Source organism: Schistocerca serialis, chromosome 12 (assembly GCF_023864345.2).
Source record: "Schistocerca serialis cubense isolate TAMUIC-IGC-003099 chromosome 12, iqSchSeri2.2, whole genome shotgun sequence".
Lineage (NCBI taxonomy): Eukaryota > Metazoa > Arthropoda > Insecta > Orthoptera > Acrididae > Schistocerca > Schistocerca serialis.
The window spans coordinates 93,365,436-93,381,680 of record NC_064649.1 but is presented as its reverse complement, the minus strand read 5'-3'; the positions used below and the strand labels follow the sequence as shown (position 1 = coordinate 93,381,680).

The window sequence follows — 16,245 nt, the reverse complement described above, 5'->3', positions numbered from 1 at the left end:
TCTTTGCTTTCCATATTTTGAGAGGTGGTAATATGGATTAAATCAAGAAAAAATGTCCAGAAAATATGAGCTCTAAGAACTGTATGCACTTGTTGATCTTCGCTGCTCTGAAACACCCCTCTTCTACCGAACATGTGTTCAGAGTTCTTCAAGTCTAAATTTTTGCTTTGATTTATCGCTCTTGTCATATCAATGACGCTAGCCGTTCCTCCTGCGGCACGGTGTAGGTGGGAGTCCGTTTTTTCAAAGAATCGGGAGTTTACTGGTTATTACGAGGGTCTTTCGGAAAGTAAAAAACGTTTTGTTTCGAAATGTGACCGTGCTCCCCCACTACCTCCGTCGACCGACCACTGACCTCGCTACTCATCCGCTTCAATTTGGCGGTAGCTACTATCCACTACGGTTGCTTAATGCTTAGCCGTGCGACTTCAAATTGTGTGACGAGATTTTAGATACCGCCAAGTGTGAGATGCGCAGTGTTATTCTCTTTTTAAACACTCAAAACGTCCCACCCATCGAATTTATAGAGATAACTGAGGTTTACGGTAATGTCTGGAATCGCGAGACCGCTACGGTCGCAGATTCGAAAGTGGTGTATCATGTTTAATGACGGACGGAAGAATGTTCACGGCGAATATCGCTCGAGCCGGCCCTCGGTGTTCATCGACTGACTCAAAGTAAGTATTAAAACAAAAATCCAACACAGTTAGTGGGCCGGCCGGTGTGGCCTAGCGGTTCTAGGCGCTTCAGTCTGGAACCGTGCGACCGCTACGGTCGGAGGTTCGAATCCTGCCTCGGGCATGGATGTGTGTGATGTCCTTAGGTTAGTTGGGTTTCAGTAGTTCCAAGTTATACGGGACTGATGACCTCAGATGTTAATTCCCATAGTGCTCAGAGCCATTTGAACCATTGGAACAGTTAGTGGACTGCACTGAGAGCCATTTGAACAGTTGTGGACTGCACTCATTCTTTCCAGACATTTCATGAACTGTGTTGTATGAGAGTGTCATTGCACATCTGAGCCATAAGAAAGGGTGTGCCAGGAGGCTTCCTCGAATTTTGTCAAATAGCTCTGAGCACTATGGGACTGAGGTCATCAGTCCCCAAGAACTTAGAACTACTTAAACCTAACTAACCTAAGGACATCACACACGTCCATGCCCGAGACAGGATTCGAACCTGCGACCGTAGCGGTCGCGCGGTTCCAGACTGTAGCGCCTAGAACCGCTCAGTCACAGCGGCCGGCTTACCTCCATTACGATAATGCACGTCCGCAAGCAGCGGGAGTGACACAGGATTTGTTTCAGTGGTTTCAACATCCGTCGTACAGTCCGGACTTAGCCCCAAGTGATGGTCACTTATTACCCAGATTGAAAGATTTTTTTGAGTGGACAACGCTACGGAAATTATGATGGAACTTAAAAGTGGGTCAATAACTTCGTGCCAGCTGAGTACCAGAAGGCTCGTGACCACTGAATATGCAGAAGGCGTAGAAAAGCTGATAAAACTGTACTAATGCTTAAATTTGAGCGATGACTACGTAGAAAAGTAACTTGGATATCAAAGTGTATGTAATATACAGTTTCGTTTAGTTATATTAAATAACAATGTCTGTAGACAAAACTCATTCTTTACTTTCCGAATGACCCTTGAGCACTGGAGTGTTGATGTCTCCCGGCTGACCTGTGCATCTTCTGCTCTTCCAGACTAGGAAACAGGCGCCTGTAGCGCAGGCGGCCACCAACGGCACGGCTAGACCGGGAGGCGGCGAGGCGCCCCCCAGTGGCGGCGCCGGAGGCGGCGGTGAGGGCGAAGGCGGCCCCCAGAAGCCGCCCCCGGCGTCCGAGCGGCTGAGCCCCCGGGTGCGGCCGCACCTCTACGAGCTGCACCTGAAGCCATACCTGGGGGAGGGCACCAACTTCACCTTCATAGGTCACGTCGCCATCACCATCAGCGTCGACGAAGGCACCAGCGCAGACACCGTCGTCTTCCACTCCAAGCAACTCAACATTTCTGCCGAAGAGGTCGCCATCACAGTCGACAACACCAAGTAAGTCGGCGCTTTTTATATCTGTAAGGGGCGGTCGAAAAGTTCCCTGTAGAAGGCCGCGCAGTCCAGAACCAGTACGCCAATCAGTCTAACAAGGGGGCCTCCCCATCGCACCCCTCTCAGATTTAGTTATAAGTTGACACAGTGGATAGGCCTTGAAAAACTGAACACAGATCAATCGAGAAAACAGGAAGAAGTTGTGTGGAACTATGAAAAAAATAAACAAAATATACAAACTGTGGTGTCACCGCCAGACACCACACTTGATGGGTGGTAGCCTTTAAATCGGCCGCGGTCTGTTAGTATACGTCGGACCCGCGTGTCGCCACTATCAGTGATTGCAGACCGAGCGCCGCCACACGGCAGGTCTAGTGAGACTTCCTAGCACTCGCCCCAGTTGTACAGCCGACTTTGCTAGCGATGGTTCACTGACAAAATACGTTCTCATTTGCCGAGACGATAGTTAGCATAGCTTTCAGCTACGTCATTTGCTATGACCTAGCAAGGCGCCATTGTCAGTTGCTATTGATATTGTAAATAATGTACAGACAAGAGCTACGTTCAACATTAACGGATTAAAGTTAAGTATTCCACCAAGTACCACCTTTCTTCTGAAGTCTAAATACCTTGTCATGTTCTAGACCTCACGCCAGCCTGGAGCTTAAACACATGCCTTTCGGCTTCCTCTCAATTTAGTGGGTTGGTCTCCTGCCAATCCACAACACAAACCGAGTAGTCCATGCGGAACATAGGACACATCAAGGGTAGTACGAGCACAGGAGCGCCGTGGTCCCGTGATTAGCGTGAGCTGCTGCGGAACGAGAGGTCCATGGTTCAAGTCTTCCCTCAAGTGAAAAGTTTAATTTCTTATTTTCAGTTTATGTGACAAACTCTTATGTTTTCATCACTTTTTTGGGAGTGATTGTCACATCCACAAGAAAACCTAAATCGGACAAAGTAGAAGAATCTTTTTAACCATTCGCCAAGTGTACAAGTTAGGTGGTTCGAAAACATATTCCTGTCATGTGACGCACATGCCGTCACCAGTGTCGCATAGAATATATCAGACGTGTTTTCCTGTGGAGGAATCGGTTGACCTATGACCTTGCGATCAAATGTTTTCGGTTCCCATTGGAGAGGCACATCCTTTCGTCTACTAATCGCACGGTTTTGCGGTGCGGTCGCAAAACGCAAAACTTATTACAGTGAACACAGATATCAATGAACGAACGGACAGATCATAAGTTTGCGAAAATAAATTGAAAGTAAACTTTTCACTCGAGGGAAGACTTGAACCAAGGACCTCTCGTTCCGCAGCTGCTTACACTAACCACAGGACCACGGCGCTCGTGAGCTCTTACTATCCTTGATGTTGCCTATCTTTCGCATGGACTACTCAGTTTGTGTATTTTGCTTATTTTTTTCATAGTTCCACACAACTTCTTCCTGTTTTCTCGATTGATGTGTGTTCAGTTTTTCAAGGCCTATCCACTGTGCCAACTTATAACTAAATCTGAGGGGGGTGCGATGGGGAGGTTCCCTTCTAAGACGCTGTAAGCATTGAGGCAGTCATCCAACGGACGCACCAAGCTGAAGATACCCGTTTCTTAAAACACAGTGCCTTGCTGCGTGAAGAAGTCCGTAACTGCCTGCTGCACTTCCCCGTCCGACTAGAATCGTCGACTCTCGAACACGTTTTTTAATGGAACGAAAGTGTGACAATCGTGTTGGTAGATCAGAACTACAGGGTCGGTGCTCTACATCTACATGGCTACTCTGCAATTCACACTTAAATGCCTGGCAGAGGGTTCATCGAACCACTTTCATACTACATCTCTACCATTCCACTCTCGAATGGCGCGTGGGAAAAAGGAACAGCTAAATCTTTCCGTTCGAGCTCTGATTTCTCTTATTTTCAACATTTTAAACATAGCTGCACAACGGCAACGGTTTCACGTAATAAAATTATAAACAAAAATGGTTCAAATTGCTCTGAGCACTATGGGACTTAACATCTGTGGTCATGAGTCCCCTAGAACTTAGAACTACTTAAACCTAACTAACCTAAGGACATCACACACATCCATGCGCGAGGCAGGATTCGAACCTGCTACCGTAGCAGTCGCGCGGTTCCGGACTGAGCGCCTAGAACCGCTAGACTACCGCGGCCGGCAAAATTATAAACAGCCGACCAGATGCAATGGATAAAGAAATTCTTTGCCTAGGTTTCGACAGATATAAATTTGTCTTCTTCAGGAGGTAACAATTTTACATTAGTAAGGACTAATCGCCGATGGTACATAGTCCTTACTAATGTAAAATTGTTACCTTCTGAAGAAGACAAATTTATATTTTTCGAAACCTAGGTAAAGAATTTCTTTATCCATTGCAACTGGTCGGATGTTTATAATTTTATTCTCTTATTTTGTTATGTTGATCATTTCTCCCTACGTAGGTGGGTGTCAACAGAATATTTTCGCATTCGGAAGAGAAAGTTGGTGATTGAAATTTCGTAAATAGATCTCGCCGCATGACTGCCACCCAAACTCGCATATTATATCAGAGACACTCTCACCCCTATTTTGTGACAACATGAAACGATCTGCCCTTTGCGCGATTTCGATGTCCTCCGTCAATCCTACCAGGTAAGGATCCCATACCGCGCAGCAATAATCCAGCAGAGGACGGACAAGTGTAATGTAGGCTGTCTCTTTCGTGGGTTTGTCGCATCTTCTAAGTGTTCTGCCAACAAAACGCAGTCTTTGTTTCGCCTTCCCCACAATATTATCTATGTGGTCTTTCCAATTTAAGTTGCTCGTAATTGTAATACCTAGGTATTTAGTCGAATTGACAGCCCTTAGATTTGTGCGATTTATCGTATACCCAAAATTTATCGGATTTCTTTTACTACCCATGTCGATGACCTCGCACTTTTCTTTGTTTATTGCCAATTGCCACTTTTCGCACCATACATAAATTCTCTCTAGGTCAATTTGTAAATGGAATTGATCGTCTGATGATTTTACTAAACGGTAAATTACAGCGTCATCTGCAAACAATCTTAGGGGGCTGCTCAGATTATCACCTAGATGATTTATGTAAATCAGGAACAGCAGAGGGCCTATGACACTACCTTGCGGAACGCCAGATGTCACTTCTGTTCTACTCGATGATTTACCGTCTATCATTACGGAGTGTGACCTCTCTGAGAGGAAATCACGAATCCAGTCACACAACTGAGACGGTACTCCATATGCACGCAATTTGATTAATAGTCGCTTGTGAGGAACGGTATCTAAAGCCTTCTGGACATCTAGGAATATGGAATCGATCTCAGATCCCTTGTCGACAGCACTCATTACTTCATGGGAATAAAGAGCTAGCTGTGTTGCACAAGAACGATATTTTCTAATTCCGTGTTGGGTTATGTATCAATAAGTCATTTTCTTCAAGGTGATTCATAATGTTACAGTACATGCTCCAAAATCCTATTGCAAATTGAGGTCAGTGATATGGATCTGTAATTCAGTGGGTTACTCCTATTACCTTTCTTGAATATTGGTGTGACCTGTGCTACTTTGCAGTATTTGCATACTCTGAAAGGAACCTGAGTAGTATACCAACTGGACCGGAAGACTTGCCTTTCTTAAGTAATTTGAGTTGTTTCGGAACACCTAAGATGTCTACTTTAATTTCACTCACGCTAACAGCTGTTCCGGTTTCGAATTCTGGGATATTTACTTCGTCTCCTTTGGTGAGAAATTCCGAATAAATGTATTTAGTAACTCCCACTTCAGTTGGTGTAACTTTTGCGTTTCGACATTTGCGACATTGGGGTATGCATACACATGAAGCAGCTGTATTCTCCAATGGATGTCAACCGGTATTTGCCCATCGCCAGCCAGAAGAAAACAATAACAGCATTTTTTTCTCTTGTCTGGACGCATTTGGTAATAACGTCGCCAGGCACGAATCCCACACTGATTCCCTGCCTACATGTTGGTGCTTATATATCCACATCGGAGTTGCGGTACGTTGTATACACGCTGCAGTAACACCCACATATGGAATCTTTTTCATCACTCCTTATACACTGAGGAGCCAAAGAAACCGGTAAACCTGCCTAATATCCTGTAGGGACCCTGCAAACATGCAGAAGTATAGCAACACGGCGTGGCATGGATTCGACTATCGTCTGAAGTAGTGCTGGAGGGAACTGACACCATGAATCCTACAGAGCTGTCAGTAAATCCGTAAGAGTAAGAGGAGGTGGAGATCTCTTCTGAACAGAACGTTGCAAGGAATCCCAGATGTGTTCAATAACGTTCATATCTGGGAGTTTGGTGGCCAGCGGAAGTATTTAAACTTAGAAGAGTGTTCCTGGAGCCACTCTGTAGCAATTCTGGGCGTGTGGAGTGTCGCATTGCCCTCCTGCAATTGCCGAAGTACGTTGGAATGCACAATGGACATGAATTGACGCAGGTGATCAGACAGGTTGCTTACGTACGTGTCACCTACGAGAGTCGTATCAAGTCGTATCAGGGGTCCCATATCACTTCATCTACACACGCTCCACGCCATTACAGAGCCTCCACCAGCTTGAACCGTCCCCTGCCGACATGCAGGGTACATGGATTCGTGAGGTTGTCACCATACCCGTACGCGTTCATTCGCTCGATGCAGTTTGAAACGAGACTCGTCTGACCAGGCAACGTGTTTACAGTCATCAACAGTCCAATGTCGCTGTTGACGGGCCCAGGTGAGGCGTAAAGCTTTGTGACGTGCAGTCACCAGTGTTAAAACGAGTGCGCCATCGGCTTCGAAAGCCCATATCGATGATGTTTCGTTGCGACGACTTGTGCGTCGTTGGGGATGAAATGATGAAGATTAGGACAACACACAGTCCCTGAGCGGAGAAAATCTCCGACCCAGCCGGGAATCGATCCCGGACACTTAGGACTGACATTCGGTCGCGCAGACCACTCAGGTACCGGGGGCGGACGATGTTTCGTTGAATACTTCTCACGCTGACGCTTGTTGCTGACCCAGCATTGAAATCGGCAACAGTTTGCGGAAGAGTTGCACGTCCGTCACGTTGAACGGTTCTCTTCAGTCGTCTTTGGTCCCGTTCTTGCAGGCTCCATTTCCGGCCGCAGCGGTGTCGGAGATACAACGTTTTACTGGATTCCTGATACTGACGATACACTCGTGAAATGGTCGTACGGGAAAATCCCCACTTCATCGCTACCTCGGAGGTGCTGTGTCCCATCGCTCGTACACCAACCACAACATCGCGTTCAAACTCACGTAAATCTTCATATTTTGCCATTGTAGCATTAGTGACCGATCTAACAACTGCGCCAGACACTTGTTGTCTTACATAGGCGTTGCCGACCGCAGCGCCGTATTCTGCCTGTTTACATGTCTCTGTTGGAATACGCATGCCTGTACCATTTTATTTGGCGCTTCATTGTGCCTCTATACTTCGTAAGCCATTTTAAGGTGTGTAGCAGAGGGTACTTCCGTTCCACTATCTGATACACAAGTCCCTGCTTACGTACGTGTCACCTATCAGAATCGAATCTACAGCTGTATGTTCTACCTTGCCAGGCTACAAGCTTCACTTTATTAGTATTTGTACTTTTTATGTCTATTTTAAGTATGGATCCAATTCAACGTATCGTATGTCAGTACATGTTTTATTGTCAGACGCTCGTTTTGCCATGGGAAATAATTTTAATTAATGACTACGCATACCGCACTTTAACCATTACATTTGCGATACTGGTTAATCATGTACACTAGCTATAGTGCCCTCTGCTGGCATCAGTTTCCTTGTATAAATACCAGACGCGTTCTGATCATCACCAGCACTTATTATGTACCTACACGTTTAGATTGACGTTGATACTACATCAGAATATTTTATGGTATGTATGGCTGGTATACATGGCTGTTAATCATGTAACCACTTTTTATGTTTCTTATGTAGTACCAGGACTTAGTTGGTTACACAGTATTTTTGTTTGTAACAGACGTCAAGATGACACTAGCCGAAACCAGTAATAGTGAAATGTAAAAATTTGTGTGATCAAGACGGACCTGTAAAATAAAGAAAAATATATGATGACGGACTCATTTTCAGACTTTATCTTCAATTGAACTGCGTTAATTGTCCAACACAAGATATTCGCTAGACCTCCGATACAAATGTTTGACGTCAGAATCTTGATAGTACTAGCTATTGTTGTGGATTGCATGGGAACCACTAACAGGAACTTGCTACAGTCGTCTACCACAAGAAGCCAACGATAATTCCACAAGGGACCTGCAAAGTCTGTAAGTAGAAGCTGTTGTGACTTGGCAAGACAGCCAAGCCACTAGGAGATAGCCGAAAGGCACGCGTTTAAGCTCACGCAGGTTGGCGTGAGGTCTGGAACAGTTAAGGGAATTTATAGTAGCAAAGAACGTAAGTAACTACTGGAATACTTAACTTTAATTCATAATTGGTGAACATCGGTCTGACGGTACATGTACCACAAGATAAATAGCAAATGATAATGGCGCCTTGCTAGGTCGTAGCAAATGACGTAGCTGAAGGCTATGCTAACTATCGTCTCGGCAAATGAGAGTGTAATTTGTCAGTGAACCCTCGCTAGCAAAGTCGGCTGTACAACTGGGGCGAGTGCTAGGAAGTCTCTCTAGACCTGCCGTGTGGCGGCGCTCGGTCTGCAATCACTGATAGTGGCGACATGCGGGTCCGACGTATACTAACGGACCGCGGCCGATTTAAAGGCTACCACCTAGCAAGTGTGGTGTCTGGCGGTGACACCACAGAAGCTACCAAGGGGTGCTGGGCCGGGGTCAGTTAAAGAATTGGTGTGCTGCAGCAGCCTCATGTTCCGCACATGTCGGACGTTGCAATGCGAATTGTTCGATTTGCCGACCCATGTGCAGTGGTGTCGGGTGAGGTGCTTAGTGTGCACAACGCCCCAGTGTCCTTGATGGAGAAGGCGAAAAATCCGTGTACAGCGCCCCAATGCCCTTGATGGACAAGGCGAAGAATCTCTCCCTGAAGCAAATGTGGCACTATCACATTGATGTCCATATGTAATAGGATAACCCTTGCTGGACATATAAGTGGTGGCGAAGAGCAAAATAACGGCTTACCGAATCGCTAATCTGCTTTGGTGACTGTGGCTAACTGGTGCTGAGGTACTGCAACAGAATCACGAGATTGGGGTCCACAGCCGTTGCTCTAGCAATTCAGCTGTGCTCGATGAGATTGTCAAAGTGTTTCATTGTTTTGGGCAAGTGGAAGCACGTGTCCTCTGAAATCAGTGCCAACTGGGAGGCGAGAAAGTATGTCTGCATTCAAATGCTTGACTGTCGTATACCGTTTTGTACTGGTAGCCAACACTTCAACTTTTACGAGTGCAGGGGAGCGGCTTGGAAGTGTTGAACAATGAGGTGAGAGGTTTGTGGTTAGTCATCTAGTAAAATTTTCTGCCATATAAGTATTCGTGGAATTTGGTCGTCGCATATATGACAGCAAGAGCTTCCTTCTCAAATTTGCAAGTAGTTTTGTTGAGGAGTTTGGATGCGAAAGGGATTGGCCTGTCCCAGTCCTTCGTGCAGAATAGCGCCAATACCGTAAGAGGGGTTGGCTGGGCGGGACCACAATACATCAAACAACCATTGGTCAGTAAAATATCTTTCATTTTCTAAAATGCGACGTGACACTCCTTGGTCCACTCGATCGGAAAGTTCTTTCGTTGAGGATGATGCAGAGGAGCTGCAATCTGTGCAGCGTTCAGAATGAACCCAATGTAATTAGTCAATTTATGTTCCTAGGAGCTCAGAGGTCCTCGTATGGCGGGTAAGTGGGACTGCAAAGGGTGGATATCTTGGCTGTTGATCGTGTGTCCTAAATATTCACAGTCTGGAAGAAGGAGCATTTTTCTTTATTACCCGTTAGTCCAGCCTTTGAGACCACTTTAAACAGTTTCCTGGGATTATTCGAAGTAAAATCCAAAATTACTATGTCGTCCCAAATACTTATAACAAGAAGGAACTATAGCCGTCAACTGTAACAAGTACTGTTGAAAAATTGCATGTGCGGATTCACTGCCGAAGGGAAATTTGAAAAACTTAAACAACCCCATGTGTGAGTTGATCACAGGAGTTTTTTGTGAGTGTTCATACATTTACATCTAAAAAAAATCCCAAGTTCGAGTCTCGGTCGGGCACACAGTTTTAATCTGCCAGGAAGTTTCATGTCAGCGCACACTCCGCTGCAGAGTGAAAATCTCATTCTGGAAACATCCCCCAGGCTGTGGCTAAGCCATGTCTCCGCAATATCCTTTCTTTCAGGAGTGCTAGTTCTGCAAGGTTCGCAGGAGAGCATCTGTAAAGTTTGGAAGGTAGGAGACGAGGTGCTGGCAGAAGTAAAGCTCTGAGGACGGGGCGTGAGTCGTGCTTCGGTAGCTCTGTTGGTAGAGCACTTGCCCGCGAAAGGCAAAGGTCCCGAGTTCGAGTCTCGGTCCGGCACACAGTTTTAATCTGCCAGGAAGTTTGATATCAGCGCACACTCCGCTGCAGAGTGAAAATCTCATTTTGCATTTACATCTACATGGGTACTCTGCAATTCACACTGAAGTTCCTGGCAGAGAGTTCATCGAACCATTTTCATACTACTTCTCTACCATTCCACTCTCGAATAGCGCGTGGGAAAAATGAACGCCTAAAGCTTTACTTTCGAGCTCTGATTTCTTATATTTTATTATTATGATCATTTCTCCCTACGTAGGTGGGTGCCAACAAAATATTTTCGCATTCGGAAGAGGGAAGTTGGTGACTGAAGTTTTGTAAATAGATCTCGCCGCAAAGAAAACCGCCTTGGTTTCAGTGACTGCCACCCCAACTTGCGTGTCATACCAGTGACACTCTCACCCCTATTGCGCGATAACACGAAACGAGCTGCCCTACTTTGCACTATATCCATGTCCTCCTTCAATCCTACCTGATAAGGATCCCTCACCGCGCAGCAATATTCCAGCAGAGGACGGACAAGTGTGATGTGTAGGCCGTCTCTTTATTGGGTTTGTCGCATCTTCTAAGTGTTCTGCCAACAAAGCGCAGTCTTAGTTTCGCCTTCCCCACAATATTATCTGTATGGTCTTTCCAATATAAGTTGCCCGTAATTGTAATTTCCAGGTATTTAGTAGAATTGACAGCCCTTAGATTTGTGCGATTTATCGTATCCAAGGGAAGCTCCAAATCGCGAAGATCATTGTGGGAAAATAAGCGACCTGTATCAAATTTGTCCATGGGTTTTTCAGGATGTGGCGTAGGGAAAAAGTCAATTATAGCCTGTGGATTTACTGTTGTCTTGAAATCTTCGCACAAGTGTAATCTGTTTGAAGGTTTCTTTATAATCGCCAAAGGTGATGGTCATGGACTGCCTGCTACAGGGGAAACCCCACCATTGTCCTGAGAACGTAAGGGTTCTTGTGCCACCTGATTACTGACAGCGTGAGGGACCCGCTGTGCGCGGCAAAACTGCGGTTGTGCATTGTCTTCTATGATAATGCGATCTTCAAAATTATGAGCTTTAGATCATCTTGAAAAATGTCACGAAATCCATCACAAAGTTGAGCTACCCTGTCTGTAGGCACAAAAGAGTTTACTGAGAGAACATTGTCTTGAATTTGCAAACCAATCAAAAGAATCCGTGCTAAAAATGTATTCACTGTCACGTGAGCGCAGCACTGTGAATGAAATTTTTTTATAATGAGGCGGAGAGTGGCTGGTAGGTTGCAGATAACTAGCACAGGAATGCCACGGCCACAGTAGCCAGAAAGAGATGCCTGTCGATAACGTAGCTTGCGCTTGACAAACCGTTTGTAAATACTTCCCTGCAGTAAGTTCACAGGCGAAGCAGTGTTCAACTTCATGCATATTTTGCGATTGGGAATCTGAAGAATAACAATTTATTTTCCTGAAGCTGAGGACTAGAATCGTGGGACTTATTCGCTATTGCACTTGATTTGATCTGTGTTACACGAAAGTCATTACTGGCCTGGAAGAAACTGCATTGATATCCATTGACTTGAGACTTTCGAGAACTTGCAAAGGCGTGTTGGACTTCTGTTTTTGCAGACAGACAGCTTAAACGTGACCGTCTTTGCCACAGTGATAGCACTTAGCGTCACGGCAATGACATGCATGTCGCTTGTGGGCTGTAAAACAGCAAAGAACAGATGTAACACCACTAGTTTGCTGCCTAGCACAAAGTCTGTTTATGTTTCCGCCCTGGCTGAGACTTCACGCGTTGCGGCGCACAATCCATGATCACAACCTGTTTATTACTACTACTTCGTATTGCACATGGTAGTGGTGATGATTGTATGGCACTGATGGCTGGGGAAATGCATCTGGGGAAACTCGACCGCCGAGCCGCAAGTCTTTTCAGGTGACGCCACAGTGGGCGCCTTGCGTGTCGATGATGATGAAATTGTGGTGGGGACAACATAACACGCAGTCCCTGAGCGAAGAAAATCTCCGACCCAGCCGAGAGTCGGGGAATCGAATCCGGGCCCGCTGCATGGGAGTTAGACGCGCTGACCACTCGGCTAAGGATGCGGATTCCATATTGCAAATACAAAGGTTGGAGCTTTAGTAGTGGCAACTATTTATTTACAACACGTACAAAATAGATACGTGTTTCAAAGTTTTACTGACCTTCAAAATAGTCACCGGCATTGTGTATAACCCGTTGCCAGCAATGTGGAAGTCGTAGGATACTCTTAGCAGTGCCAGTTGTGTTGACAGTTCGAGCGGCGCGGTCTATTACCCGACGAATTTCTATCAGTTCTCAAGCGAATGCCGTGGAGTGTTTCCTTCAGTTCAGAAATAGAGTTGAACTTACGAGGGCTCAAGTCAGGGGAGTGCAGTAGACGGTATAGCACTTAGCAGGCCCATGAGTCCAATCAGTAACAGCTTGCACTGTACGTGTTTGAGCATTGTCCTGCAAAATGATGGTCAAGTCACGCAGAAAGTGTCATTACTTCTGTCTCTATGCTGTTCATTTTTGGAACGCAACCTACGACCAGCTCAGAGACAGAAGTGATATCTCTTTGTTTTCTATATGCAACTCTCCAGAAACAAAATCCAAAACTCGCAATGAGCGAGATGGTGCAGTGGTTAACACACTAGACTCGCATTTGGGAGGACGACGTTTCAAACCCGCGTCTGGCCATCCTGATTAAGATTTTCCGTGATTTCTCTAAACCGCTTCAGGCAAATGCCGGTTTGGTTCCTTCGAAAGGGCAAGGTCGACTTACTTCCCCATCGTTCCCTAATCCGATGCTTAATAGGAAACTTTCCAAGTCATTAACTTCGAAGTCTTCCGCAAATCAGGGAATCGGGCGATGTGGACTCAGCGTGGCCCCTCTGCCGACTGACTCACGTGTTTAAATTCCCGCGCCTAATTTACAGGGGTTGGACAGAAATATGGGGCGCATGGTCTGAGGCGTTCTGTCACTGTTCGCGCGGCTCCCCCCCCCCCCCCCCCCCCCGTCGGAGGTTCGGGTCCTCGCGTGGATGTGTGTGTTGTCCTTAGCGTAAGTTAGATTAAGTAGTGTGTAAGCTTAGGGACCGAGGACAAATCAAATGGTTCAAATGGCACTGTGCACTATGGGACTTAACATCTGAGGTCATCAGTCCCCTAGAACTTAGAACTACTTAAACCTAACTAACCTAAGGACATCACACACATCCATGCCCGAGGTAGGATTCGAACCTGCGACCGTAGCGGTCGCGCAGTTTCAGACCGAAGGGCCTAGAACCGCTCGGTCACGACGGCCGGCAGGACCGATAACCTCAGCAGTTTGGTCCCATAAGATCTTACCATAAATTTCCAAAAATATGGAAACATCCAAAGTGCAACACATTTCCAGGTTTTATACGTTGTAGGAAAATCGTAGACCTTCCAGTCGTCTCGGTACGGATAAATGCAGGTGCTGTATAGTTTTCAAGGGAATCTAAAACCATTCTTCACGCAGAATAGTGGCCAGTTCAGGTAACGATGATGGAAATGTATAGTGACCACGCACAGTTCTCTGCAAAGCACACCACAAAGGCACTATAATATTCAGATACGGTGACTGTGGTGGGCAGGGAAGGTGCGGAATTTGTCCTCGTATTCACAAAATCAGTCCTGGACGATGCGAGGTGTCTCTTGGAACCCACCATCGCCACTGGGGAACACGTATTCTACCATGGGCGGTACCTGATCAGCCAAAACGCTATTACAGTCGTTGTCAACAATGCGACCTAGCAGAGTAACTGTGGAGCACATGGAATACCACGAATGGCTGCCCACATCATCACCGAAAGTCTGTCATGTTCCGCTCTTGACAGCATGACTTTCTTCCGTTGATCCACAGTCCAAGTCTTAAGCCTTCAGCATCACGGTTTCCTCTTACGGACATTTGTATCAGTTATGTGTTGTTTCGTAAGTTCGCCGGCCGTTGTGACCGAGCGGTTCTAGGCGCTTCAGTCTGGAACCGCACAACCGCTACGGTCGCAGGTTCGAATCCTGCCTCGGGCATGGATGTGTGTGATGTCCTTAGGTTAGTTAGGTTTAAGTGGTTCTAAGTTGTAGGGGACTGATGACCTCAGATGTTAAGTCCCATAGCGCTCAGAGCCATTTGAACCATTTTTTCGTAAGTAAAGCTGTAACAAAAGATTGGAAATTGGAAGATTTCTTTGAAGTGACAGAGGCAGCCCTTTAATGGATCGGCAAATTAGATATTAATTTATAGACTTATTTTTCAAATTATAAATTATGAAATTAATATACTTTTGTAAAATCTTGTAAAACTGTGTAATCCACAATAGCTAGTCGCGGCTCATATGTAATACCATACGCTAACTATATAAATAATTCGAGCGTGCATTTCTTGCGGTGTTCCATATACTTGTCCAACCCTCGTATTTGGCGGGATCGGACCGCAGCAAAAAGCCCTTGTTGATTTTTACCCTTACACAGACCTAATCGTCAAGCTTTCGCCGGATGAAGCATTCAATTTCTTCCCGCTACACAGTTCTCGAACCTATCAACTTCCTGTAATTTTTCGTCAAAAGTAGATAGCTTGATTTTTCCTCACAAGGGAACCTCCCCATCGCACCCCCCTCAGATTTAGTTATAAGTTGGCACAGTGGATAGGCTTTGAAAAACTGAACACACATCAATCGAGAAAACAGGAAGAAGTTGTGGGGAACTATGAAAAATGAGCAAAATATACAAACTGAGTAGTCCATGCGGAAGATAGGCAACATCAAGGATAATGTAAGCACAGCAGCGCCGTGGTCCCGTAGTTAGCGTGAGCAGCTGCGGAACGAGAGGTTTGTATATTTTGCTTATTTTTTCATAGTTCTACACAACTTCTGTTTTGTCGATTGACCTTTGTTCAGTTTTTCGAGGCCTATCCACTGTGCCAACTTATAACTAAATCTGATGGGGGGGTGCGATGGGGAGGTTCCCTTGTCAGTGCAAAGCTTACTACCTTACGTACAAAACTGTGCTCGTGTAAATTTTTCTAATTGAAAATATTTTTTGTTTTATCACGCACACGAGATACTTGGAAAAATTCCTAAGCTAGGCGTTATCGATCTGTAGAACCTCAAACTTGACATAGCTTCCTCGCCTGAACTGCCTTACACAATATTAATAATTTAGAACCTTTACCAAAACTGATACCAGATAATCTACAACGTTACGATCAAAAACGAAAACAAATAACTGCAGAGTTAACCATTTCGATCGCAAAATGGCGCGAACTTCATGAATATAATCTTTAACTAGACAATACAAAATTAGGAGTTCGTAACTTTAATCTGGACCCGCTCTCAGTTTCAAGCAAACTTCGGAAAGACATCACCCACTCCCAAACTCAGGCTCCTGAGGTGTGAGACGTGGGAGAAAGGCTAGTACCGTGTATGAGAAATCAAGCCCTGATTTTCAGGTGGTTAACGTCAGGCTGGAAAGATACCCTTGTTGGGATACGAGTTCAGCTGGAAAGTCGACAACAGATTGTATGCATTCATTCCTAAATCATCTGGGCAACCGATATAGAGGAACGATATAATGACACCATACTCAATCCCCTGTTACCATTAATCTGATAATT

At 45.5% G+C, this 16,245-nt stretch overlaps 1 protein-coding gene across 3 annotated transcripts in view; it reads left to right on the top strand.

Annotated features, from left to right (window-relative positions):
* Positions 1-16,245, top strand: part of LOC126428092 (aminopeptidase N-like) — a 332,543-nt gene that overhangs the window by 136,123 nt on the left and 180,175 nt on the right. For all 3 annotated transcript variants that reach the window (XM_050089984.1, XM_050089983.1, XM_050089982.1), the window contains exon 3: positions 1,707-2,050. In XM_050089984.1, coding sequence (XP_049945941.1) covers positions 1,707-2,050 — 344 coding nt within the window. The remainder of the gene's footprint in view (positions 1-1,706; positions 2,051-16,245) is intronic.